Here is a 26,776-nt window from a genome sequence, read left to right as displayed (position 1 = left end):
AACACTTTACTCTAAAGTGTCTACATAAGAGTGACATGAGCATGTCATAAACATGACATGGGATGTCTCATGAACATTAATGACACTTTGAAGTAACATTAATGTTCACGATACTTGTCATGTCATGTTTCTGGCAGGCTTGTGTGACTTTTATGTAGACACCTTCAAAATAAAGTGTTACCATATCTTGCTTAAGTCACAAAGGCATGTTCAAAAAATTGCCTAAGTCAATTTACACACAGTGTTATTACTATGCCAATAGCCATCCTTTGTTACATCCCTTTTGAATGAAATGATCAATAAATGTAATATGTTACACTTTTGGTGAAGTTTTTTGTGTTTCCTGCAAAACCTGAAAAAGTGAGTTGTGACGATATGAGGGTGACGATATGTATAATAAAATAATAAATATCAATATGATACGTTGTAAACAAAACAATAGTGATGTTGTGTTTAGTGACTGCCACGTGTACAGTAAAAACCACGCGTTCTTGTTGATAACAGAGATAAATCAGGATAAATAAATAAATATTTTTTCCGATTCACATAAAATTTCACGTACGCGCGCTCACTAGTAGGTCAAAGGTGCACGCGCACGTCAACGCCCCCCCCCCCCCCCAGCCGGTTTCCAGTCAGCCGCGCGCGGATTGAGTCAAGTGAAGCTACCGAGAGGTGGTGTTGACCGACCGCAGCAGGTTTTCAGCAAGAAACCTGACAAATCTAACTTCCTAAGGCGACTGACAGTAACGCCAAGACCTTAATAAACTAAACGGAAGGGTCAGCGGTGCCGGAGTTGAGGCGACGCGACAGAGAGAAGAAAGTAAATCCCGGAGGGAAAGCGCCCGAAGTGAGCTTGAGGATCAAAGCTAATGCTAAGCTAGCCAGCTATTGCTAAATAATTATACGGAAACTCGTGTCACATCGTCAGCTTTGACATAACCACTGTGGTTACAAAGTAGATAGTCGGGGGAGATTTGTTAAGTTATATGTTACATTTAATTTAAATCGCGAGGTGCTTTGCCTTTACATTTTAGGCCACAAGCGACTTAGCAAGAGTAGCTACAATAGCCGGTCTTACTGAGGTTACACCGGCTCTGCGCTCTTTAGGACAGACAGGTGATACTGCTAAAGATAGTTCGCTTTCAAAGCAACTTTGCATCTTGAGGAATTAGTGTTTATAAGTTAGACTTGGTGGTGTCTAAGCCTTGTGCTTCACAATGCTGAAACAACAGCAGCAGCCCGGCTCGGGCGGGCGAAAAGCCTCGAACGGGACCTCGGGCCCCGCCGGTATGTCTTCCCCAGTCAGCGGCATCAACAGCGGCAACAGGACGCCGGCCGGGAGGTAAGCTGGGTGGGGGTCTGCTGCCAGGACAGTCCGGGGATTGTCCTGTGACTTGGAGGCCTACCGGTTAAGGCGCTGTATGCTAAGTGGGCGTGTCTCGGAAATAGATTTTCTCTGCAAACCAATGAGATTAGTGCATGTGAGATTGACAGGGGCTGTGGGCCAATTGGAATGCCCACATTGAATAGAAGACAAAAAAGTGAGGTGGGTCCAAGTTTGGTGGAAGCAGTGAGCAGCAAATCAGCATACAAGCTATGCAAAGTTTATCTGGCCTGTCAGTGAGAGCGAAGGGACCTTGATGATTGAAAAATGTAAAAAAAATACAACACATCTTTGTAGCAAAGAAAAGCCTGAAATAAATATTATTAAATCGAATTTCGTGGCCAGCAGCAGGTCATATGAGGTCTAAATCACTGAGATGTGTGTGGTTACTGAACTCTTGCCAGCTTCGTCTCAGTCTTTGTTTTGTAACCGTCTATGTGACGAGCAGTGATATCATCCCATGTGTGCATTCTTTATCGAGGGTGCATTTACTCTCCAGATTCATCTTATCCCTTTAATGATTGGATGTAACAACGAAAATAATTGCTCTAAACCACGTTTCCTGTTTTTCTAAAACGTTGACGTGGTTTAAACAATATAAGGATGTAGAGAGATTCTAGGTGGGATCCATTTAAAGGGGTCAGGAAGACTTAAACATGTTTTTTCTTATTAACCAGTGTAGTAGTTTTATTTCAAGATTGAAAATAATACAACACATTGCCATCTTAAAAATTGCCCCTCTTCTGATGCCAATGTTTTTGCTTTTAGCCAAAAAGGAAAATATTGCGGCATGTGGATGTAGACATTATCTGTAAAAGTATACATTCACAATGGGTGATTTTTAGAGACCAAGATTTTCAGTGCACTAAGAATGTTGACTGGGGAACTTGTCAGACCTGTAAGAAAGCGTGTCATCATCTCCCAATCTAACTATATGTTTTATATGAGGAATGTGATACTGCCTTGACAGGTTTTAAAGTTGTACTCCTTTTGTTTTTAAGTAGATGAACGTGTTTTAACTGTGATTCTTTTCCACAGGAATCGAACTTCTGCAAAGCCATCATTCCAGTCATCTCCTGTGAGTATCCTGATCTAGTCAAGCACAACACAAAGTGCACACAATATATAGTGCACAGTGTAACAGTCCTAATCCATCACCTTCCTGACATATTTAAACCCACAGAATGCAATTTCTGCAGTTATGGGTCTCTCAATCAAAACGATAACAAAATATGGACTTTGAAGTTGTGAAATAATCTGGGATCTTGGGAATTGTCTTCATTTTTTAACAACCACCATTCTGATTAAATCTTACCAAAGTGACTTGGACAGAAATAATATAAACAGTTGAGCTAATGTATTAAAGCTTATTTCAACTTACGTTTAGTCACATTTATTTACATTATGACATTTAATTCTAATCAAATAGCCAGAAGTAATGTTAAGTTGCTATGTACCATTAGATGAGTCAACCACCCATTCAGCTATTGTTGCTTACATTAGGGAGCAAATTAAATTTTGGGGTAGCACAGTGCTGTTGGACAGTCTGTGGTCTTACCAAAAATAATTTAAGCATGCTCAACATTGTTGTAACTTTATAATGTTGGCATACACTTTAGCTTGGTGGCTGGCATACTAGCAAATTCTAGTAAACTGGATCGATATTACAATTTCATATCAATAAACTACTAGATTTCTGTGTTGCAAAACGGAAAAAATTGATGCTGTAATTCTGTTATGTAGATTCTGTGATGTGTTATTTTTAAATTACCTCCCAGATGTAGCATCTTGAGTTAGAGCAATTTGAGGGGAATGACAATGGAAACATTTAAGGTAATTTAAGTCCACAACTTGACAACATATATAACATTTTTAGACATTTTAATGCAGAGCTGTTTCATAATATGCTCTTTTACCATAGCTCTTTTAAAGGTTTTATATCATGTTTAAGTGAAGATTTGAAAAGATTGATGGGAAATCAGCTTTTGTTTGTGCATCAAGTCCCCGTACTTTAAAAGATGATGATGTTTCACTCCTGTGCAATATCCGTGACGTAAAACACATTTTATAGTTAGAAAAAAATGTTAGGTGCATGAAACTACAGTCCAGTTCAATCAGAGGATCAGGAACAAACTTGTGAGAACAGTCCATTTGAATGGATGAGATCAAGGTTAAATTTATTGCCATATAGTGTAAACACAATTGGATTTTTTACAGCCAGTCATGCATGGATGTGGTTGACAGAAAGGACATATAAGACAAGACATGATATGACAAGATGACAGTGCAATGGATTGATAGGTGCTGTAAGTGATAATACTGATATTGATAATAATGATGATAATAGTAGTAATAACAAAGTGCAAGAGTGCATTCAGTCCTGGTGGGGTATTGTGCTAGCGTTGAGCATCCTGGCGGCCGTGGGGAAAAAGCTCAGGCGATGCCAGGTTTTCGCAGTTCTTGGGAGCCGAAGCCTTCTTCCGGAAGGGAGCATTTGGAACATGGCAAAACCTGGATGTGAGGGGTCTGCCATGATTTTTCTTGCCCTTCTCACAGTCTTGGTGTTGTGTAGGGACTCTAGGGAGGGTAGAGAGGTGCCGATCACCCTCTCAGACGAGTGGATCACCCACTGCAGCTTGGCCTTGTCCTTGGCTGTTGCAGCAGGGAACCATGTGATAATAGATCGTGTGATGATGGATTCGATGATGGCAGTATAGAACCGGATTTGTGTTGACCTGGGCAGCCTGAATTTTTTCAGCTGCCGTAGAAAGAACAGTGTGGGTCTTTTTCATGAGGGCCATGGTGTTCAGGCCCCATTTAAGGTGGCGGGAGATGGTCCACCACTATTTCCACTGTCTTCAGAGCATTAAGCTCTAGGTTGTACCCGCTACACCAACTCTGCAGCCGCTCGATCTCCCTCCTGTAGGCAGATTCATCTCCCCTGGATATGAGGCCCACCAGGGTGGTGTCATCTGCAAACTTCAGGAGCTTGACCGAGGGGTGAAGAGAGGTGCAGCTGTTGGTGTAGATTGTAAACAGGGCGGGGGAAAGGACGCAGCCCTGTGGGGAACCCATGTTGGTGGACCTGGAGCTGCATGTACACGATCCCAGCTTCACCCGCTGGGACCTGTTGGTGAGGAAGTCGGTTATCCACATTCGAGTGGGGACCGGTACCTGCAGCAGGGATAGCTGGCGCTCCAGGGTGAGGGGGAGGATTGTGTTAAAGGCCGAGCTGAAGTCCACAAACAGGATCCTGGCGTAGTTCGCTGCAGTGTCGAGATGTTCTAAGACGTAGTGCAGAGCCAAGTTCACCGCATCCTCCGTTGATCTATTGGCTCTGTAGGCAAACTGCAGGGGATCCAGGTGTGGGTTAAACTGCTGTTCATGAGAGTGCGTCAGAAGTGGTTTTCCTGTATAAACAGAGTGTTGGTCTTCGCCTTTCCTCGGAATGGATTGCCTAATTTTCTGTAGTGGTTAACGCATTAAACCATGTTCATTTAACCCAACATTCCAGTCTTAGTTTAACTGCACATGCTCTCTGTATCACCCTGCAATTGATTTTTAAGTTATTTTACTTACCTACATCAGATTCCCTGCTGTCTTATGTTCTGTTATGATCCCTTAGATCCCCTACTTGTGGTTTTCTAGATATTAAAAGCTATACCAAAAAGTTTTTTTTAACTTGGGATCCCAAAGCCAGAGTACCCAAAGATATTAGAGAGGCAAGATCTGTTGAAGCTTTTAAATTACACTTAAAAACATATCTCTTTGACCTAGCTTCGTTCTAGCACCTCTTCTTACAATGAGCATGCTACCCATGGAGGCCCACACACTGATTTAAAATGACCTTTTATGCTTTTGAATGCTGTTAAATTGTTATTTTCATGATGTCTCTATGTGATGGTTTTTATTGGCATGTCTTTGGGAAACATTGCTTGATGGATACTTTCTACCTTTTCCCATCTGCAGGTGTTTGAGGGTGTGTACAACAATGCCAGAATGCTTCATTTCCTCACAGCTGTTGTGGTAAGTAATTTGGCTTGTTCTAGACTTTCTTCTGAAACTAGGATGATTATTCTGGAAAATGAATGGCTTTCAACACCCGCTTTGACATAACAGTTAGAGATAAGGTGTAACCTACTACACTGTAGAGGTACCTTTTCTTTTATGACCTACTGTGTCTATCACAGGCAGTGAAGGATAACAGCAGCAGGCAGAATGTTGCTGATTGAAATCCATACCCATCTGATTGCAGAAACCAGCATATAAGCTGTGCATTCTGTGTCAAAGCTACAACTGAAAAAGAATAAAGCTTACCATATCTGTATAATTAGTCTTCAATAATGATTAAATAAGTGTTTTTAAACTAAATCAATCTCTCTCTCGTTCTCTCTATCTCTCAGGGCTCCACCTGTGACATAAGAGTGAAGAATGGCAGTGTATTTGAAGGCGTATTCAAGACCCTCAGTTCTCGGGTAAGAAGCTCACACACTTCCAATTTAAGAAAGCACTACATTCACACCAAATCACCAAATGTTCTGATGGAAAACAATAATTGAAATGTAATATCTACTTGCGCTTCATTTGGGGGTTAAAGTTTAAGTGGCACTTTTACACCGCTGCACAACCCTGCGGCTAATTCCAGTATTGCCTGATTTGGTGCAAATACATCCTAGTTTTGTCACCATTATGGAAAACGTGTTAAAGGAAAAATACGACCGTTTTTAGTCCTGCTCTGCAATCTCGAAGTCCTCAAGTTTCCTTTCGCCTTCCTAATGTTTGTTCTGTAGTGCGAGTTGGCTGTGGATGCCGTACACAAACGCGGTGAGGAGGAGGGCCCATCAACACCTCTGCCACGGAGGGAAGACATCACTGACACCATGATCTTCAGCCCCTCCGACCTGGTGACTATGATCTGCAGAGACGTCGACCTCAACTATGCCACCAGAGGTACAAATGCACGCAACAGAGGTACAAACACACGACACACTAAAAAGGAGAAGAGGGGTTTGTGTGAAAGTAAGCATTAGGTTATGCCACATGTGTCAAACTGATCCAGGAAAGGGCCAAGTGGGTGCAAGTTCTCATTCCAACCAAGCAGGAGCACACATGACTCCACCCATCTAATCACCTGGGCTGTCTTCACTCGTTTGATTTGTCGTATCAGGTGTGCTCTTGCTAGGTTGGAACAAAAACCTGCAGCCACTTGGCCCTTTCCTGGATCAGTTTGACACATGTGAAAGCACATGTGTCAAACTGATCCAGGAAGTGAAGACAGTCCAGGTGATTAGATGGGTGGAGTCATGTGTGCTCCTGCTTGGTTGGAATGAAAACTTGCACCCACTTGGCCCTTTCCTGGATCAGTTTGACACCCCTGGGTTATGCTCATGCTAAAAGTGTTTTTGACTGGTTTGAATTAACTCTTGTGGAGAGAAAATACTTTTGAGACCAAAATGATCATACCCAAACCTAGGCTGTTGACAAATCTTGACAAATAAACAATTCTGAGAGTGTTTCATCTTCTTCTGTCTTTGATTATAGACACCTTCACAGACACAGCCATCACCTCCACTCGTGTCAATGGAGAACACAAGGAGAAGGTTTTGCAGAGATGGGAGGGAGGAGACAGCAATGGAGAGAGTTACGATCTGGAAAATGATGCCGTGAGTTGCTCTGTCTCTTTATTGCACACAGAACCCCTAACTATTGATGATATAAATGTACTTATAGATACTACACACATTTATGTATTTACTCTACTAATTTGTAATTTTGTTGTTTTTTTAAGTCCAACGGCTGGGATGCCAACGAGATGTTCCGTTACAATGAAGTGAAATATGGAGTCACGTCAACATACGATTCCAGCCTTTCCATGTATACGTAAGTTTCCGTATGGATTCCTTCAGAGCCTTCAGCAATTTTTGATGTACTAATATTACTAAGATGTGCTAAAAAAACAGGAAAGACGTGTAATGATCTGACATTTTGTTAAGAATGAATACAATATTAAAATATTTTATCAAAATTGTGGAATTTTGTCAAGGAAAAAATAGAAGTTGGTGCGTCTTTATTTTGTTGTAATTAAGTTAATCAAACAAGCAATTGTAGGATGTCTGAATGTAGTGTGAGCAATGAGACACTGCATGTACATCTGTCACATTATACAAATATAATCTATCTATGAGGTATTTAAAATTGCCAAATGACTGTTTTTAGCATCTCTTCTGTAATAAAGTCAAGTAAGGATATGTTGATAATATTCTTAAATGACCATATTCTTCAATTATGTGATGCACATGATGTAATACTTTAGTTAAGTTTCCCTAATGTTCTTTTCTAAAACTTGGCTCTACCATCTCTAACTAGCATTAAATAACAGTCAATGTATAATGAAATGTAAACTAAAGCTAATAAACAAGAAAGTGTCCTTTAGATAAGATGTTTAGTTTTTACCAGCTCACAAAATGTCAGTAAATTCATCATTAAGTCTTAATTTTTAAAAATAATATGATTCACATATTTGCGGGAACTTTAAAATGAAAGTTTCTGTCTTACTTTGGCATCATCGACAATTTCAAAGGTTTCTGTACATCATTTTATTTGTTCGTCCCACCTCTCTCCTTCTCTCCAGTGTACCGCTAGAGAAGGGCAACTCTGAGATGTTTCGGCAGAGGGAGGCGCGAGCCGCTCGCCTGGCCAATGAGATTGAGTCCAGCCCCCAGTATCGCCATCGTGTCGGCTTGGAAAATGATGAGGGCAAAAGCGAGGAGGACAAATACAGTGCTGTGGTTCGGGACGGGAACGATCGTGAGAGGGGCCGTGAAAGCCCCCGTGACAGAGAGCGTGAAAGGGGCCGAGACAGCCCTGGAGCCAGCACCAGGTGGGAGGGGCCACTGGTTTGTTATGCATGTATAAAAAAAAAAACAGGGCCTTATTAAACCACACCAGCACAACACAGCACTTTAGTTTTTATATGTATTTTCAGCCCTCCCTATGCATTGCCTCCATGTTTTACTTATTCTCCTTCTCTTTCAGGGAGGGCAAGTACATTCCATTACCTCAACGTCAGAGAGAGATGAACAGGGAACGGGAGCGAGCTGAGAGAGGTCCCGGTGGGCCTCCACCTCACAACCGTTTGAGTGGAGGTTATCGCTCCAACCCTCCATCCTCCTCCCCCAGACCTCCACTGCCCTCCGCTACTGGTCCACAGTCTGGCGTCTCCCCCTCAGAGAGAAACAGCCCTCTGTCAGGCCGAGGCGGGGCCTACACCCCACACCACCCCCAGGGAAGCCCAAGCCCAGGCCCAAACTCTGGTCCAGCGGGCCCATATACACCTGCCTCTCCAGGAGGACCAGCACCCACACCAGCCTCTGCTTCCTCTGCCCCATCCCCAGCCAGTCCCCCCGCCCCACATGGACACACAGTCCCTCATTCCCACTCACTCCCACACTCAATGTCTGACGCTGGCAGGCCTGTTAATGGAGGTTAGTGTTTGAACCCGTGTCAGAAAGTGTTTGAACAGCATCTCTGCATGTTGCCAAGGCAATACAAATTTTGCAAAAATGTAAGGAGATTTTTTTGTGTGTACCTTTTCAGTCTCTACCAGAACATCGCCCAAAGCCCAAAGACCGACACAGTCGAGCAGAACAGTCCGAACTTCAAACTCACACAGTCAGTCCACATTCGGTCATCTGATTTTACAAACTTCTCTTCTTTAATTTTGATTGAGCTTTACTTCAAACATAACTTTTCCCTGTCCTGCCCTTGCAGCTACTCGCTCCCCTAAATCAGGTTCTTCCCAGGACACGCCTTATTTGGACACATCGTCTGTCTCTCTGCCTCCCCAGAAGACGTCTGGCCCCGCCCCTCTCTTCCCTGTCGATGGTACTGTCTGGCTCCTGGCATCCTGATTTTGTTTTTATAGTTTGAAATCAAAGTCAAAACCATTTTTCTCCGATGACATAAGCTTCATCTGCGTCAATAAGACGTCACCTCGCTGCAGTAAGCAGCAAGTATTGAAGGTGGAATCCATTAAACTCATTAGTGTACCATTTGTCTCTCGTCTTCACAGTGAATGAGATCCTTGGTGCAGCTGCAAAAGAACGCTCCGCCGAGAGCCCCAGCGGCACAGAGGAAAGCAAAAGTAGTAAAGGTGTGTGTTTAAGACTTTAAATTGGTGCCAGCTAAACACTGGAAATGAGCCACATAGGCTCATCCACTTGTCCATAGTTGCATGCTCTGTGTGCTTTTAACAAAACAGTTTTTCACATTTTCATTATCGTTTGTTTCCTCTCTCCTCCACCAGCACCCTCAGTTCAGCAAAGGTCGCAGATTGAAGAGCTGCGGAAATTTGGCAAGGAATTCAGGGTAAGAGTTCAGTTGCTTTTCCATGAAGCGTGAAATTAGAAAATCTGTGACCAATCAAGAGGCTACGACCTGAGACATCACTGATGTTTGACCATTTCTTAGAGAAAATGCATCTTATTCATTTGTTGACCATTTACGTGTTTCACAGACTGAATGAATTGTACCTTCAGGACTCTGGTAGCCCTGGAACCAGTAGAACCTGAGCATATGGTTTATTTGCTCTGGCAGATGAGACTTTCCACCTTACCTTAACCTTAACGAACCTGCCCAGAGGCATTTTGGGGTGCGCTCGATGAATACTCCACTTGGAAATCAAAAATTAACTGAGAGGTTCCAGATTAATGGCCGATTTGCTAATTAGTCTTGACTCTGTATCCATGAAAACTGAGATTAGATAGGCCGCCATTTTTCTGTCAACTGGTAGAAGAGACGAGGTTCAGACATGTTTCTCATTTCTTGACATTTTGACTAAAATTCAGTTTTATTAAACAGGTTCTCTGTGTCTTGGGGCTGCTCACTAGATTTGGTGGCTTAAAATTGCAGTCAAATTATGATATTCTCCAGATCAAAGGCTTAAAAAGATCTTTTCTAAGGGTTGAAATAATGTAATTGTATTACGTTTATGTGCGCTAAATCTTTACCTAATTTATCTTTTTGCCATCACCTCATCCCTCCTTATCCTCTCCCATTGACCCAATCCTTATCTTCCACTCTTTTTTTCTTTTCTTTTCTTTTTCTTTAGCTCCAGCCGAGTGGAGGCAGCTCCAGCTCTCCCAGCTCTCCAGCAGCAGCAACCCCACCTGCTGTCAGTGAAGTCGCCAGCGCAGCTAAACCCTCGCCATCAGAAGCTCACACCGCTTCAGAGCCCAAAACTCAGGCTGCAGCTCCCAGTCCTTCCCAGCCCCAACCTCAGCCTTCACCAGCCCCTGCTGAAGACGCCAACAAGGACACCGCAGCTACACCTGGCTCAACAAGCACCACCCCAGCACTCGTTTCAGACAGGCATTCACCAGCCACCCCACAGCCAGCCAGGACCCCGGGAAGCGAGGATTCCCGGTCTGAGACATCAGAGGGAGTGGCAGAGTGAGTTTGAAAAAGAGATTTCTTATTGTAAACATTTCAATCTTGCTACTTTTGTTGATGTGATTGTCATTTGTAAACTTTTATTTTTTCTTTTCGTATCTTTTAGCCAAGTAAAGAAATCAACCTTAAACCCCAACGCTAAAGAGTTCAACCCTATCAAACCTCAAATGCCTATGGTAAGTCATTTCATTCCTGCTGAGTCCTTGAAACGTGGGAAAAAAATCTTACATTTTATACAAATACATTTTTTCCCATGGTGTGAGACCCATTCAAAAAGATTATAAAATACACAATTTTTTAGTCCTAATACTTTTTGCAGCAGATATTTTATAACCAAAGACCCATCTGCTTTATGTCAGTATTTAAATTGTAGTTTATGTAAAAAATGTTCCTATATTGAGTAATAAAATGTGTTGAAACCCCTTTGATTAGCTCATTGACGTGCAGATTTATTTACCTCTGCCTGTGTTTCTGTATAGTCGAAGCCGAACACTGCGCCCACCCCACCTCGGCCAACTCCTCCGAGCCCTGTGGTCCTTCAGCACCCAGGCGGACAGGGACCACTCTACAACCCCCCCTACCTCTCCTATGTATCACAGATCCACTCTGTGCAGGTATGTGAGAAAAATATTTAACATATTTACTGCCCGTATCATTTTTAGACATGGAAACTAAACATAAGTGTAGCTCAGCAACTGCTCTGACCAGCCACTGTGGAGCACTGAGCTGTAATTAACACATCACTTCCTGAGAGCCTCCTTCCTGATTTGAGACTTGAATGGTAACTTGTGCCAACCTCGTTATTACCACATTGCATTGTGGGATAATTAGGCCAGCATTGGTGTCTGCATTGTGGGACATTTAACAGGAAATGGTATGCAATTCATGACCTATTGGTTTCGTACTAAGCTTTCGGAAATGCTAAAAAAATAAAAATAAAAAGTTGCTTAACCGATGATTATTTATTTCTCACAATACAGAAAAAAAGGTTTTGCTTGAGTTGACCTTAAACATTTTTGTCTTTTTTAGCCCCCACCAATGTACCAGTACACCATGTCTACAGTCAGCCAGGGAAAATACCCCCGGACCAAGGGTAAAACATTGTTTTTCTCTCCAGTACTGTATGTCTATTGTTTTAAGTTTTAGTTTCCATTTTTAAAGTTTGACTGACAAATTGCTTCTGTAATGAATATCCCGTCAGCTTTTGTCAAAGCTAGATGGCAATAACCTTCAACACATCAGCGTAGTGACATCAGCGTAACAAAATAACAATTTAAAAACAGCCTTTTGCTTTTAGTGTATCCATGTGTAATGTTTTTCCCTCCGTGTTTCTGTCTACTTTGTAATTCTTTGCCTCCTCTAGGCTCAGTAGTGGCTCAGCGCTCTGACCATGGTACTTCAGCACCACCCATGCTGCAAGCTGCAGCGTCAGCAGCTGGGGCCCCACTGGTCGCGTCCCCCTACCCCCAGTCCTACCTTCAGTACAACCCACAGCAGTACAGCCAGCAGCAGGTCATCCAGGCAATGACACCCTATCCTGGGCAGGTAGGACGTCTACCCTCACCTCCTTATTGAATTAAAGCTCCCAGGTTATACAATTTAAAACAAATTATTTGTTTCTCTCTTCCTCTTCAGCCAATGTACTCCATGCTGCAAGGTGGAGCCAGGATGTTGGGTCAAGGCGGGGGTCCTCACCCACAAGCCTTGGGACCACCAGGAGGCCCCCAGTTCTCTGCACAAGGAGACGGACCTCAGGGACCACAGCAGGGCATCTATGGTGAGTTGAGTGATTGATGTGAAACACAAGATAGGGGGCAATGATCCAATATTGATAACCCTTCGATATTATTCATTTTAGGTCACAATGCTCTCATACCCTATCAGGTTTTTGACACATCTTCAGTGTCTCAACCTTCAATATAAACCTTAATTGACACTGATTTTGTATTTTCTGTGTAGCTCCACAGTCATTCTCCCACCACTCGGGTGCAGTTCACCAGCCCCAGCCCTCCAGCACCCCGACAGGCAACCAGCCCCCTCCCCAGCACGCAGCTCCCAGCCCTGGACAGGTGAGATACAGCTTGGCTTGGATTTCCCCAAAAATTCCCCAGATGTATTTGCTGTGTCTGAATTCCTTCAAGGTCTGGATGCCTAGATGAGATAGACAAGCCACAATGATACTAAAATGTTTATAATTGCAGACTACTTTATAAGGCCAGGAGGAGTGCAAAAACACACTGCTACTTTCTCTCATTCTGGGAGGTATCTAGCCTTGAAACCAGTCAAATCTGCCGAGTTCATGTTTTATAAAATCTGCACAACAAGGAGCTAATCACAGGGGTTTCAACACATGAGCTATTTACAATTGTTTATGTAATTTAAAAGTGGGTTTGATAATCCTATCACTGAAGCACAGCACAATGAAGTTGAAGCTGTCAAAGAAGCCAGCTCAGATCAAATATGAATCAAGTTTGTGTTACTTGTTGCATATTTCTCACCTCAAATGTTTTTAGAAACACATTTGAGTTTACTGTTCGAGACAGTGTTTACCGGGCCATCAGTGTTTTTCCTGCTTGAAAACTGACAAGGCACCACCCTAACTTTCCTGTGTCACTCAGTGCTACATCACACGCGCTTAGTGTGTTGGCTGCAGGTCTGTTCATAATAATGTCTTTGTGAATTAGTCTGGTAAATGCCAGGCTTGGAGGTGCCAGTTTAGTCCAGCTGTCAGGTCCTCTAAAGCAGCTATTCTCAACCTTGGGGTCGGGACCCCAATTGGGGTCGCGAGATGATTTCTGGGGGTCGCCAAATCATTTTGTAAGTCAGCTCTGTCTCCACTGTGTTAAAGTGTTCGTGTGTTAATGTGTTTTACTCTTTTTGGTCACTTAATGTCTTTTTTTTTGGTCATTTTGTGTGTTTTTGTGTCTTTTTTTGATCATTTTGTGGTCAATTTGTGTCTTTTTTTTAGTCATTTGTGTCTTTTTATGATCATTTTGTTTCTTCTTTTGGGTCATTTTGTGTCTTTTTTTGGTCATTTTGTGTCTTTTTTTGGTCATTTTGTGTCTTTTTTTTATCATTTTGTGGTCAATTTGTGTCTTTTTTGGTCATTTTCTTTTTTTTGGTCATTTTGTTTCTTTTTTGGGTGATCTGAGCTGTGCATGTGAGATTCTGTTCAGTGAGCTGGGGTCGCGGACAACATGCATGTTAAATTGGGGGTCGCGACTCAAAAAGGTTGAGAACTACTGCTCTAAAGGTCTAACTATTATGGGCCACATCCTTAAGAGCCTCCAGCCAGAGATGTGGTCATTGTGATTAATTCATCTCTTCTAACCTTTTGACATTGTGATCTCTGCTTTCAGAATGCCCAATCGGGCCCCCAGCCCCAGTCCTTGTACCACTCAGGTCCCTTGTCAGCACCCACCCCACCCAACATGCCGCCGGGCCACACGTCTCCACAAGGCTCCTACCCCATTCAGGGTTACAGCATTCACAGCCACCAGGGCATCCCACAGACTTATCCCCTGGGACAGTTAGCGCAGGTATGGATCCACGCTGCTGCTACTTACAAATGAATGTTTGTGGAATAAAACCCAACTTTCGCATTTGCAAAGTTTGATTTAAACTTTGTTGTTTTTGTTGTTCCCCAGGCCCACGTACAGGGAGCCATGTCAGGCCCCCACCACTCAGGGAGCCACGGTCAGCCCCAGTTAGTGATGTTGCAGCCGCCTCCTCAGCAGGGTCCCGGCTCAGTGCCCCAGCACCCCCAGCACGGACCACAGCAAGGAGCACACCAACACTTTTACATAGGACATCCACAAGGTGCGAGGCATAACAGCAAGAAAAATCCATCTCTTGATATTCTCTCTGTGGTTGAAAATATAGCATTTACAGATTTCTGTTTCCCTCCCACAGCAATGCAGGTACAAACGCACCCTGCTACGTTCCATCAGCCTGGAAACTGAACCCCATCTGCCCTCCTTCCCACCTCCCAAACTGTTCGTAGAAATGAGCCCCGACATCCCCACTGCCTGCTGGATGTGAGGCCCAGACTGAATGCGACTCATAAAAAAACAAACTGACAGAACCGTACAGAGGAGAGAAGAGGACAAAAAGTCTTGACAGCACCTTATTCTTCTGCTGTAATGTTCTTCATCAGTACAAACCTCAGTGTCAGCCCCAGACGAAAAAGGAGCTTTTCATTGCTAATGATGAAGGTGGCACACGACAGCAGAAGCAGCGTCCGACCCCTGCTGCCATCCTGCTTCTCTCCAACTGCCTCCCAGACATGAGACACCCTGCTGGGCTGACCAGTCGGAGAGGAATAAACACGGATGAAAAACAGCAGCAGACACTTTATCTTCCAGCAGTGTGTTTTTTAGCCTCACAAGGTTCCTTGACACAAATGGCGAAACAGACTGTTGAAGGATTTTCGTGAATTCAGCATGAAAGGATGGATTTGAAGAGGAGAGGGGATTTTTTTTAGCAAATAATTTTTCCTTTTTTTTTAACTCGATCTAGTAGTTAAAACCACCCTTTCTTCGCTTCTTCTCTCCTGTAGGAAAATATAATTAATAAAAAATGGACAAGACAAAAAAAATATTAAAACAACAATGACCAAAAAATAAAGTTTTCAACTCAACTTCAAAGCTTTGGTTGTTTTAATTTATTGAATCTTTATTTGCGGTTTCAGTTTCTCTCTGCACTGCATGAAGTAACGGTTAACAACTATAATGAGACATATACATTTTTCATTAGACAATAACAAGAGCACATTTAATTTGAAGCTAGATAAGCATTTGCTATTATGTCAGGCTGACAAAACAAAGTAATTACCTCCTCTGGGACTTTTTGTATTCTGTTCACATTCTCATTAGCTTGGATTCGTTCCGCTCAGTGGTGCACCTCTGCATGTTAATTTAAAATGGTCACTAGGGGGACCCCTCTTTATACACCAGCCTGATGAGGCTCAGTCTTTATTGTGGCAGAAATGACTGGGTTAGTGGGCCACTCTGCTTCCCCTTCAGGCACAAATGACACCACACTTTGTGGCTCAGTGACAGCCCTCTAGATCGATGTACTACCGAGCGTGCCAACTAGCTCTACGTCAATGTGTCAGTGTGTGTGGCCAAGTTTCCCCTCAGTAAGACACGGGGCCACACTGGGTCAGTGCAGCAGGCTGTGGCGGTCCTCTCAGTGTGACAGCGCGTAGAGTTGCTCTGCGCTGCGCTCCAGCCGGTCCCGGTACTCGAGGTTGGAGTAGTTGCCTTCAGGGACTCCCTGGGTGCCGTACAGGAGACCCCAACAGCAGCAGGCGATCACTGCTGTGCTGTCACTGTCACCTAGGAGATGGAGAACTCCACATATTAACCCTCTATGGTACACATTATTATGCCAGTTAGGGGAAAAAAAGTTTGGAGTGTTTTTTGTCTTAAATTAGACTAAATAAACATTATCTAAAGAAAAAAAAATCAGAAGTTTTTGGGGTTTGTTGTCCGTAGGCAACATTGTATCATAACTGCACAACTGAAAAAGAAAGTTTTAAAATTAATTTTAACATAATTTATTTTAAGATTCAGTAGCTTCAACATGGTACAATACATACCATTTAAAATTTAAAAACATTACAAAAGGATCTTTTTTAACTGGTTTCTTGTCTGGATGTTGCCTGTAGGCAACATTGTACCATTGAACCAACGACCCATTGAACATGCTATGTATATGCAACTATCAAAAATGAAGGTTTACTCACCTATCAGTAGGAACATATATTTTTCCAGATGGAAAAAAGGGCCAGTAAATGACATTTTGAGTGATTTTTTTGTGGCACAAAATGGCAAAGCTGTTTCCTTTGAAAAAAAAAGTCTGCAAAATAGGGTTTCAATATGGCCTCCTGGAGGTCATGTGACAAATTAAAGCATTGCTACTGGTTCCCTATACTCTTCCCTCTTTTTATAAGTATCACAACACTCAAAAACATGCATTGTAGAAATTTGGAAGGCCAAAAATGGGAATGTTGACTGAGGGCAACACCGTACCATAGAGGGTTAATATGTTAATCAATATTAATGTTTATCAATAACTATTTTTTTAATACTTTAATAATTTAGGTGACAAACTATCCATCTAAAATCTTTTTTTTTTAACTTTTTTACATACTATACAATTACCTGCATATGGTGTGCTTGACTGACACTTTTTAATTCTGACACCAAACTTTATATTCTTTAATATAACTTTTGTTGCATACCATATAGCATTTTTATTTATTGGATGCTATGATTTAAAATAAAAATGTTTGTCATACTAAACTGACATTTTTAATGATTTACCACAGCTTTGTTTTTTTTATGTCATACAATAAGTGATTTTTGGATAAAGATATGTATCACCAGACTATAATAAAGTCATTTTTAGGCATTTTAAAATTTCACCATTTTTCACAAAAAAGTTTTTTCTGGACAAACTGTACAACTAATATGTATCAACGGACGAAAATAAAGTAATTTTTAGGTATTTTAAAATTTCACCATTTTTGACAAAAACAAACCCCACCATATTGGGATGGCCAAAAATTACCCGATTAAAATGCCATACTATAGCATGTCTATTTTTGTCAAAATGGTCAAATTTTCAAATTCCTAAAAATGCTTAAAATTGGTCGATTATAGTCTTTTGATACATGTGCTGGTATATTTTGTCTAAAAATAGTGAAAAAACACCTTATTATGGGATGTCCAAAACTGAACCCCTCAAAAAATAAGTCATACTATAGCATGTCTTTTTTTTGTTGTTGTCAAAAATGGTCAAATTTTAAAATGCTGAAAATGGCTCAATTATAGAATATAGTATAGTATTATATTGTATATCTAATAGGTATTATATATCTATTAGAGCATAATATGGTTAGAAAAGACAGAAAAAACACCCTATTATAGTATGTCGAAAATTTTCTAAAAAAAAGTTTTTAATGCCCCGAAAAGCTCAATTAGCTTATTAATTTTTGCGGATACATGTAGTATACTATGGCCAAAAATGACAGAAAAACACTATAGTTAAAAATGTTGGGGGATTTTGCAGAGCTTTAGCATTAAAGTTGGCCGTAACGCTAATTTTCATTATCAAATAATTTGCAAATCATTTCCTCGATTAGTCCTCTGGCCTCTTAAATGTAAAAAAAACAACAAAAACAGTTAAAAACGTCTATCACAGTTTCTCAAAGGCAAAGGTGATGTCTCTAAATTTCTTGTTTTTTCAGATACTAGATATTTAGTTTAAAATTATATAAATTTGAGAAAAGAAGGAAAACTGTTTTAAAGATTAATTGAAAAATAGATGGTGATTGGTTATATATTGCAGCTTAGGGTCATCACAATGCCCCTTTCCCAGCTTATTAGATCAATAAGACCAAAACACGAATTGTCTTGTTTGAATCTCTGACCTCCATGGAAGCCCGCTCTGCTCATCAGCTCCTCCCAGTCTGACCCCGCCCCCAGCAGGGCGTCCAGCGCAATCATGGGAGCATCATGGCCGCTGCGTCCCGCCCAGCCTGACAGGCTGAAGCTCTTGTAGGCTTCATCTCTCTCAGCCGGGCCGTAAGAAGGGGGCCAAATCACAGGCCCCACCCCACAAGAGATCCCCCTTGTATCCAGGTACCTGTAGGCAGGAGGGAAGAGGTTTTCCTGACTTTAAAAGCTGACATGTTCAATAACAAGGAACTGGTACAAGACTGAATCTCCTCCCATAGAACAATGGCTAGGGATTGTAAGAGAAATATACTGTATGGAAAAAATGACCTACCAGCTTCGACTGAAGGAAGATGTTTCTATTTCAAAGTGGAAAAAATGGGTGCTGTATGACATAACGAAAGACATGTGAACTGCAAACTGTATGAATCTGATTTTGTAGAATATGGATACCCGCAGCCATGAATGTTGATACTGTTTTATTAATGTTAAGTGTTTTTTCTTTTGTTGTGTATGTCTCTTGTGTACATGGAAAAAAAAACCTAATAAACATTACAGTTTAAAAAAAAAAAAAAAGCTGACATGTTGAAAACTTAAAACAAAGCCTGATTTCAGACGCTCATACCACTGCCACTTGTTACAGAAGTAGTCCCAGTCTCTCTCCGTCTCCTCCACGGCGAAGCCTCGACCCTGGACGAAGCTCTTTGCTATTGGACAGGCCTCGTTCAGCAGGCCGAGACCCCAGGTCGTAATTGGCCTGCGCTGGACGGCGTACGCAGTAAAAAGGGCCGATGCTACGGCTCCCAGGAACCCAGTGGGGTGAGGGTGGGTCATCCTGCCCGTCTCCACGGCAACCGCCACCAACGACAGCAGCTGGTCAGGCTTTGGATACCTGGGGACAAAGTTTTAAAGTCCATATCAGCATTTATTATGTGGCCTTTTTAGTTGAAGGTTTCTCCATAAACCTAATGAGGTCCAAACACCTGATAAATATTTTTTCTGTATTAGTTTTCTGTTTATAGTGATTACTTCTTCTAATGCTTTAATTGACTGCTTCTGGCTAATGCTTTCCCCCTGGAACTCTGTTATTTATTTGCTATTTTCTGCTTGGTGATCAAAGAATGTACACCTATTCGACCAGTGCATGTATTATAAATGACTTCGGATAAGAGCAGCAGCTGTGTGCTTCAACTGTAAATTTAAATCTAAATGTGTGTCCTTATGTGACCAAATTAATTTTCACTGTGCATTTTTTAAAAAGCTACTTCATTTTTTTATTTTTTATTTTATTATGCCTCATCATGAAGATAAAGAGTAGCAGTTGACCAATGAATCAGTGGGCCAATTCAAGGTTGATATTGTTGTTTATTCATAAATAGTCTATTTATTATAGCGTTATACTGAACCAACACTAAGGAAGACTTTATGCAAGTTTACATTTTTCTTTGTAATTTAATAAAAGTGCACTGCAGACAACATCGTTAAATATGTTAATTTAAGTTCAGCAATTTTGTGTCTCATTTTGTATTATTAAATTGTTGTCTTTTATCAAATGCAGATTATATTGTTTCTAAATGTCAACCATTAATAAAGAAAACCCTTTCATTATTCCTGCAATTAAAAAAATATATATTCTTCATTACTTTAATTACTTGATGAAGAGGCAATTATTTTGTTGAGTGATTCATCATTTAAATCAAGTTTTGAGCAAAAAGGGGAAACACTCAGATTGCAGCTTCTTTAACCTAAAGTTTCACTTATTTATGGGAAACTTCAGGGAGATGTTTCTCTACAATTTACAAAATAAGCCATCAATTGTAAAAATAAGATTAATTGATAATGTAATAATCATTAGTTCTTTTATCATTATTTCATTAAGTTATTTTTTTTAGATCCCAAAAAGCCAGAATGAGGAAAAGTAGTGACACTCACTGTCTCTGAAACACAGTGAGTAAGTCAGGAAGCTCAGAGTTATTTTGGACTCTGACCTTAACTTTGAAAGTCACGTCAGTAACATAAGAAGGGCAACTGTTTCCCACTTTAAAACATATTAATAGTTCTATGATCTAAAGATCAAGCTGATTCTTTTGAGAAACTTCTTCATTTTACCATGTGGGAGAACTGTAAATGTTCTGTTTGCTGACTGATGTTTTTAGCTCTGCAATAACACATTCAATAACAAACAGGAAACTGTAGTTACTGTTGTATGTGTCTGAATGTCTGGGTCTGGGGGGGGGAGGGGGTAACTGGGTTACTTACTGTCTTTGGGTGGTTTTTACACATTCCTTTTAAAAGTATATGTGATCTTTGCACACATTTTCAAATCCAGAGAAATAAGTAATTTGTGGTTATGTAGAAGTTCAATTTCATTCAGTTTAAAGCCACATTTTAAAGTAACATTTCACATTTTGCAGTTTTTTTACTATACATTTCACCTGGATTTAGGATTTTAGTCAACTGGATGTTATGGTACAAATGTAATGGGAAGTTGGCTTGCACAAGATGTCCTCTATCCACCAAACAGCATCCAAAAAACAGTTTTTTAAAGGTGAAACTTTTTTGTTACTGCAAACACCAGGGGCCTGTTTTGACTAATTTTCAGTTGATTCGGCTCCATAGAGAATTCGAATAGTTTTTCGAATAGTAAATTGCAATAGAAATCGAGCTTGAACTATGTTGAATTTTCTTTATGGAACCGAATCAGCTGAACATGAGTCTGACTGTGTCTGGATTATTTAGTCAATCTGGCTTTATGGAGCATATTCCTGGTATGTCACAGACAAAAACAAAACCCTACAGATTTCAAAAACCAATGTCCTTACACAACAAATTTGCTGGAACACCTGCTATTTAGAGATATGAATTGATAATATAGTCCCACTCAACTCGAAATCAATTTGCAACACATTTCCTTTTCTCTTGTTTTCCCTCGGTTGGTCATTAAGTTGCCCTGTAGCTGCTGGGGAAAGCAATACAGCAAGATAATTGACAATTAAAAAATAATAACCAAACCCACGGAGGACTCAGACAAAAGACAGAACATTGAAACTGGTATGCATAATGCTTAGACAGAGTAATTCTGTTTTTATTTTAAGGACAAGCATCTTACCTGAGGCCAATGCACATAGACCTCATGGCTGCTCCACAGCCCGTCCCCTCTGGGTTATAGGGCACTCTGAAGCCCCCTTCCTCTCCAGGCTTCAGCTGGGAGACCCCTAGAAGAGCAAATGAGAGTCAGTCAGATATCTGCCATCACTATGAATAAATGTGATTTTTAATGAAGACTCTGTGTCACCCAGAATGCTTGAAGGCCCTGGTTTCCTCCCGTCCATGTCTTTCATCCCTTCCACATATCGAGCAGCCACTTCATGCAGGAGCTCCTCCCCGCCCTTCCCTACGACGGAGACGACACAGACATAAGTTGTTCAAACTGCAGACGTGTCCTCATTACCGTTTAAAGGTGTAAGGGACCTGTTAACAAGGCTGGTTGTTTGCCTTATCACAGCAAAGGTCAACTTTAATTTCTACCATTTTCCTTTCACTTGTGCAGAGCTCTAATAGAGCAGCAAATCAAGGCAAGACTGGGAATTACATTTAACCTTTAGTTACGAGGAGGAGGATGTGGTGTGTGTGTGTCCTGATGAGGCCTCATCAGAACGAATCTGACTCTGAGATCAATCCAATAAAGTCCTTGTTTGGAACAAAATGAGGAAAAGAGAGACTAAGCCGGAGAGAGAAAATGGCTTCAGTGTCATTTTGACCTCACCAGTTGCCAGTCCTTCAGCTGTTGCCAGATGCAGAACTGTGTCGTCGCTGACCGGCCAATCAGGGAGCTCGGCCTTGATGTTCTTCAGACCGCCGAGCTCCTTCAGCTCCTGCAAGATCAGGAAGGACGACGGGAGACATTTTTAGGATAAATACACCTTTAGCAGTGGTTAGCTCTAGCACAAACTCATCCCTTATTTTTATGTTGGTTCTGCACTGACCTGATGAATACCAGGTCCTGACTCATTGTACTCCCACAGCTGGTTTTTGTATCCCAGAGCATCGCCGACACCACTCAACAACATGGCTGCTTTATAGTGCTCCACTGTAGCAGATGCACTTTGAAGTTTCTGACTGAGACAAAGGAAAACTGAGAAACTAAAAGGGGAACTCTAAAACCATAAAATAACAAATGTAGATGCTTATTTTAATGGTCTTACTTTCACTGTTCATAAAACAAAAGACATACTAATGAGAAGCTGTTTTATCAGTTTTACCAAGACCTGTTTTGCACATTTGAAAATGTTTTTATTTTTATTTTACTTACTTACTTTTAATTTAATATGATTTAGTTTGAATAAAAAGCACCAGTAACCTGAGCCTGCACAGGTTTAGAGCTGCCATGTGAAACTGCAGTGCCATAAAGTATGATATGTAGTATTAATAAAGGTCTCACAGCTGTAACAATAAATAAATAAAGGAAAAACAGCTAAGAAAATAAGTTGTAGGTGGGGCCCTAATTTGCATTCAAAGAAAAGTAGTAATATACAGTTTATACAATGAGCCAGTGGTGGAATGTAACTAAGTACATTTACTCAAGTACTATTGGACATACTTGTACATTACTTGAGTATTTCCATTTTGTGCCACTTCATACTGTTACTCCTCTTTACTATGGAGGCACATGTTGTACTTTTCACTACACTAAATGTATTTGATAACTTTAGTTTAACTTTACATATATAAGTTATTAATACAAGACATAATGCCAAAGGATGACAATTATTATAGGTTAAGATACCCAACAGTATAGTATAATGATATAATATAATGATTATCTGGAATGGTGCATTCTGCAAAATAAAGACATATTTTCGGTACTGTATTTTAGTGCTAATACTCCTGCTCTTTTTACATAAGTAAAGTTTTGAATACAGGACTTTCACTTGTAACATAATATTTCTAAACTGTGGTGTTAATACTTAATATATAACCGCTACAGGTTAAGGTACATTCCTAATGTATGTCGTCTCACCATGGTCGTGGCGTTCATACGAAACTATAAATTCAAAACATAAACAAGTCATCTTAAACATAAGGTTGGTAACTGTGGCTTGATATAAGAGTAATCTAGGTAAAACGTTGCACTTGCTGCAGGAAAATCCTTCCTCCGTGCTACGGAAGTCTCACCGGTCCATTGCAGCGCGTCGTTCCCCGAAATCAAGCTTCACAGGCGGCCACACACAGAATTTGACACCGGGGCTGCAGACTGAAGCGCTGCACACCCACCGCTGCTGACTGTTTACAGGATTTTTTTGCAGTTATAATATCGCTCCCTGCTCAGAGGCATGTAGCGAACACCAACGTTCATTCAATAAAGTCTTTGCAGCCGAGCCGGCTGGTCGGACTCCCTGAAAGCGTGGTGGCTAAAAAAAGACACAGCTGCAAAGCAATTTTAGAGGGCTGCCTTTCAGAAGGCAAGATGGAGACATAAAACAAATGGCAAATCTTCTCACACTCAAACAATCATTGACAAACCATTACCAGCTGCACCACAGATTTCTATTTGTATAACTCAACTGACAATGATTAGCTTTTTAGCCTACTTTTTTTGTTGTTGTTGCTGTAATGTATTAAACCAGGGGTCTCAAACTCAAATTACCTAGGTGTTTATTTATTGTTGCTTTTATGTATGTATTTACTATTTCTATATATACATTTTAACCTTTATCTACGTTTTTACAGCCTAAACAAGTTTTATTTTATTTTGCTGTTTTATTTTGTTAATTTTTCTTTCTTCTTTTTTTTTTTTTTTGCTATTCGTATTTTAGTTCACATCAATATCTAAGTATAGTCTGGACCTGTAAGAACTTTTAACAATTTTTTTTAAATTTTACATTTTTTAATTTAACTTGTCATTTCTTAACTCCCACTGTCTTAAGTTGAATGATGTGTGATATGTGCCTCTTGTGTGGGTGTGTGTGTGTGTATATATGAGGACTCTATACTGCAAACAAAATCTACCTCTGGGTACAAATAAAGTAAATAACATAGATAAAAAGATAAAAAAAACATGATAATGATAATGAATTTCATTGCCTTAAGTCTTATGGTCTGGGCACAGTGGCACTTATTAAATTAAACTGCCGCCAGAGCGCCACCTAGGGGCCGATCAATAAAATCTTCAAGGGTTATCCTCAGGAGGGCATTGACAATAAGTATACCAAGTTTGGTGTTAATCCGACCAACCAATTTGGAGATATAAAATATTTCAATTTAAAGAACGCCACCTAGTGGTCAGCGCCCAAAATTTTGCACAGAGCCTCAGGGGCTCATGGGGAAGTAGTAACCTGAGTTTCATGTCATTCAGACACACCAATGTGGAGATATGCAACAATTCGTCTTTTGTGTTGAAAATAGCGCCACCTGCAGGAAGTTGTTATTTAATAACTTGAGTATTCTTTGGGTTATCAAAATTATTTTAATAACTTTTTGTTATGAGGGTCCATAGATGATGTGTGCAAAGTTTGGTGCAAAACGATGAAATTGCCTCGGAGGAGTTCGAAAAAGTAGGTTTGCGTCATTTCGCAAATTTGCGAAAAAAACTATATAAACTCTATAACGAGATTCAGCAAAACTCAGTGAACGCGTGGATATAAGATTTTTGAATGTGCGATAAAGTATGTGGGAGTTATTAGCCAAAACGCACTTTCCTTTATTATAGCACCACCTAGTGGTGAAAATTCAGGATGACAATAGATTATAAAATTTTTCGGCAAGTGTGACTTATATTTAAAGTTTCATGAATTTTGGGGTATGTTCAGGCAGTGAAAATGCGATCATTTGGGACAAAGAATAAAAATAATCATTTAAAATACAATAGGGACCTCGCAGGTCGTTGCCTGCTCGGGCCCTAAAAAAGACACTAAATGACCAAAAATGACACTAAATGACAAAAAAGACACAAAATGACTGAAAAAAAACACTAAATGACTTCAAAAAGACACAAAATGACAAAAAATACACAGAATTACCAAAAAAGACAAAATTATTAAAAAAAAGACACAAAATGACCAAAAAGGCAGAAAAAAAATAAATTATTAAAAAAGACACAAAATGACAAAAAACACACAGAATTACCAAGAAAGACACAAAATGACCCAGAAGACACATAATGACCAAAAAAATACACACAATTACTAAACAAGACAAAGATATTTAAAAGACACAAAATTACCAAAAAAGACACAAAATAATAAAAAAAAAGACACAATATTACCAAAAAAAGAAAGAAATACCAAAAAAGACACAAAATGATTTTTAAAAAGACACAAAATTATTAAAAAAACACAAATTACCCCAAAAAAAGTAATGAAAGGGACCTTCCACACACAACATGGTAAAGTGCCAATCATATTAAACTTTCATATCAAGGTGGGGGCCACAAAATATCGTCACGAGGGCCGCAATTAGCCCATGGGCCGCGAGTTTGAGACCCATGTATTAAACCCTACTTGAATTGCCTTAACATTAACTTTTCCCTACCTATAGCCTACCTGCTTGCTCATACCAAAATATGTCTATTCATATGTAGGCCTATTGATAAAATAATAATGTAGCTAGACAGAAATGAAAAAAATACTTGGTGTTTCACACTTTATGTTTTGTTTGTCTATAATAACATTTTAATAAGGTGAATATTAAATTGGGGCACCAGAGCAATAAAGAGTTCTTAAACCCGAAAGTAAGTTAGCATTTTAGCGCCCTGGGGTCTATCCTCTCAAACTCAGTGAGAATTTTGAATGGGTTTAGTGGTGTGATGCCTGAAATAAGGTCTGTGGTTAACACAAGCTTAAGAGATGTTTGCGTTGCTAACAAGTTGCTAAATGAGACTTAAGTGCAGTGTTACAAACTGCTCAGCAAGGAAAGTAGCTATTGGCTGTCCTAAAAGTAGCTAGAAGTCTTCATCACCCAATTTGCATAATTGACCATGTGCATGTTACTGTAATGGACGCTGTAGGAGAGAGGAATAACCACAGACTATATAAAATAACGTGGAAGAGGCAAAAAGAGAGTAAAAAAAAAAAACCTAAATATGTTTAGAACTACAAATGAACTTTCTTCTGTCGATTCTTGTTTGTTTTTTTCTTGTCATAGTTCCAATCCTCCTCCTTTATCCGGGTTTGGGACCGGCAAAAGTGATCCACACTGTTAGCATGCTAACATTTACTAATAGGCACTGACAGAATACAAAGTATGGCAGAGGCTGATGGGAATGTTTTTATTTTTGCCGATATTGAGTCATAAATTATTATTTGGGCCTATTTTAAACAAATAATTCTATTTCATTCCCCTCTGCCGCTGTGTGTCTCTTATGCTCCTCTCCTGCTGTCGGGGTGAGTAATTCTATCCCTGTTGTCTCTCTGACCAGATGTTGAACTTTGTGTAAACCCTGGATGGATAATCAGGGCAGATCATAGCCTGAGTCCCTCCT

The 26,776-nt window shown here is 40.4% G+C and overlaps 2 protein-coding genes across 4 annotated transcripts; one reads left to right on the top strand and one right to left on the bottom strand.

Moving 5' to 3' along the window:
• Positions 1–634: 634 nt before the first annotated feature.
• LOC131959626 (ataxin-2-like protein) lies at positions 635–15,480 on the top strand. 2 transcript variants are annotated; one of them, XM_059324836.1, is made up of 23 exons: positions 635–1,342; positions 2,423–2,462; positions 5,354–5,410; positions 5,788–5,859; positions 6,175–6,355; positions 6,926–7,047; positions 7,173–7,264; positions 8,016–8,264; positions 8,420–8,868; positions 8,981–9,055; positions 9,155–9,268; positions 9,456–9,536; positions 9,690–9,751; positions 10,494–10,834; positions 10,941–11,010; positions 11,314–11,448; positions 11,864–11,927; positions 12,198–12,379; positions 12,470–12,611; positions 12,794–12,903; positions 14,194–14,373; positions 14,482–14,653; positions 14,747–15,480. In XM_059324836.1, exons 1-23 carry the CDS (start codon positions 1,218–1,220, stop codon positions 14,794–14,796), a joined length of 3,165 nt encoding a protein of 1,054 aa, XP_059180819.1. In that variant the 5' UTR covers positions 635–1,217; the 3' UTR covers positions 14,797–15,480. The 2 variants fall into 2 exon arrangements, with proteins under 2 accessions (XP_059180819.1, XP_059180820.1); XM_059324837.1 differs by having other exon boundaries at positions 636–1,342; positions 6,175–6,334.
• Positions 15,481–15,482: 2 nt separating this feature from the next.
• Positions 15,483–24,074, bottom strand: adprh (ADP-ribosylarginine hydrolase). Of its 2 annotated transcripts, none has more exons than XM_059324843.1 (8): positions 23,473–24,074; positions 22,284–22,412; positions 22,064–22,172; positions 21,593–21,691; positions 21,407–21,512; positions 18,923–19,189; positions 18,273–18,487; positions 15,483–16,173 (listed from the first exon to the last, which is right to left on the bottom strand). In XM_059324843.1, the coding sequence occupies exons 2-8, from the start codon at positions 22,365–22,367 to the stop codon at positions 16,025–16,027; spliced, it is 1,029 nt and encodes a 342-aa protein (XP_059180826.1). In that variant the 5' UTR covers positions 22,368–22,412; positions 23,473–24,074; the 3' UTR covers positions 15,483–16,024. The 2 variants fall into 2 exon arrangements, with proteins under 2 accessions (XP_059180826.1, XP_059180825.1); XM_059324842.1 differs by having other exon boundaries at positions 22,284–22,416; positions 23,473–24,073.
• Positions 24,075–26,776: the final 2,702 nt, after the last annotated feature.

This window comes from Centropristis striata, chromosome 21 (assembly GCF_030273125.1).
Source record: "Centropristis striata isolate RG_2023a ecotype Rhode Island chromosome 21, C.striata_1.0, whole genome shotgun sequence".
Lineage (NCBI taxonomy): Eukaryota > Metazoa > Chordata > Actinopteri > Perciformes > Serranidae > Centropristis > Centropristis striata.
The sequence above is the reverse complement of the archived record's forward strand: the minus strand, read 5'-3'. Positions and strand labels throughout refer to the sequence as shown.

Bases quoted from the DNA above. Each gene is read 5' to 3' on its own strand.
- adprh (XM_059324842.1), bottom strand. The intron at 22,173-22,283 runs GTCAGTGCAGAA...CTGATCTTGCAG, and splicing joins CAGGACCTGGTATTCATCAG to GAGCTGAAGGAGCTCGGCGG. The intron at 21,692-22,063 runs GTGAGGTCAAAA...TCTCCGTCGTAG, and splicing joins AGCTGAAGGACTGGCAACTG to GGAAGGGCGGGGAGGAGCTC.
- LOC131959626 (XM_059324836.1), top strand. From the start codon at position 1,218: ATGCTGAAACAACAGCAGCAGCCCGGCTCGGGCGGGCGAAAAGCCTCG. The intron at 11,011-11,313 runs GTAAGTCATTTC...GTTTCTGTATAG, and splicing joins TCAAACCTCAAATGCCTATG to TCGAAGCCGAACACTGCGCC. The intron at 12,904-14,193 runs GTGAGATACAGC...CTCTGCTTTCAG, and splicing joins CAGCTCCCAGCCCTGGACAG to AATGCCCAATCGGGCCCCCA.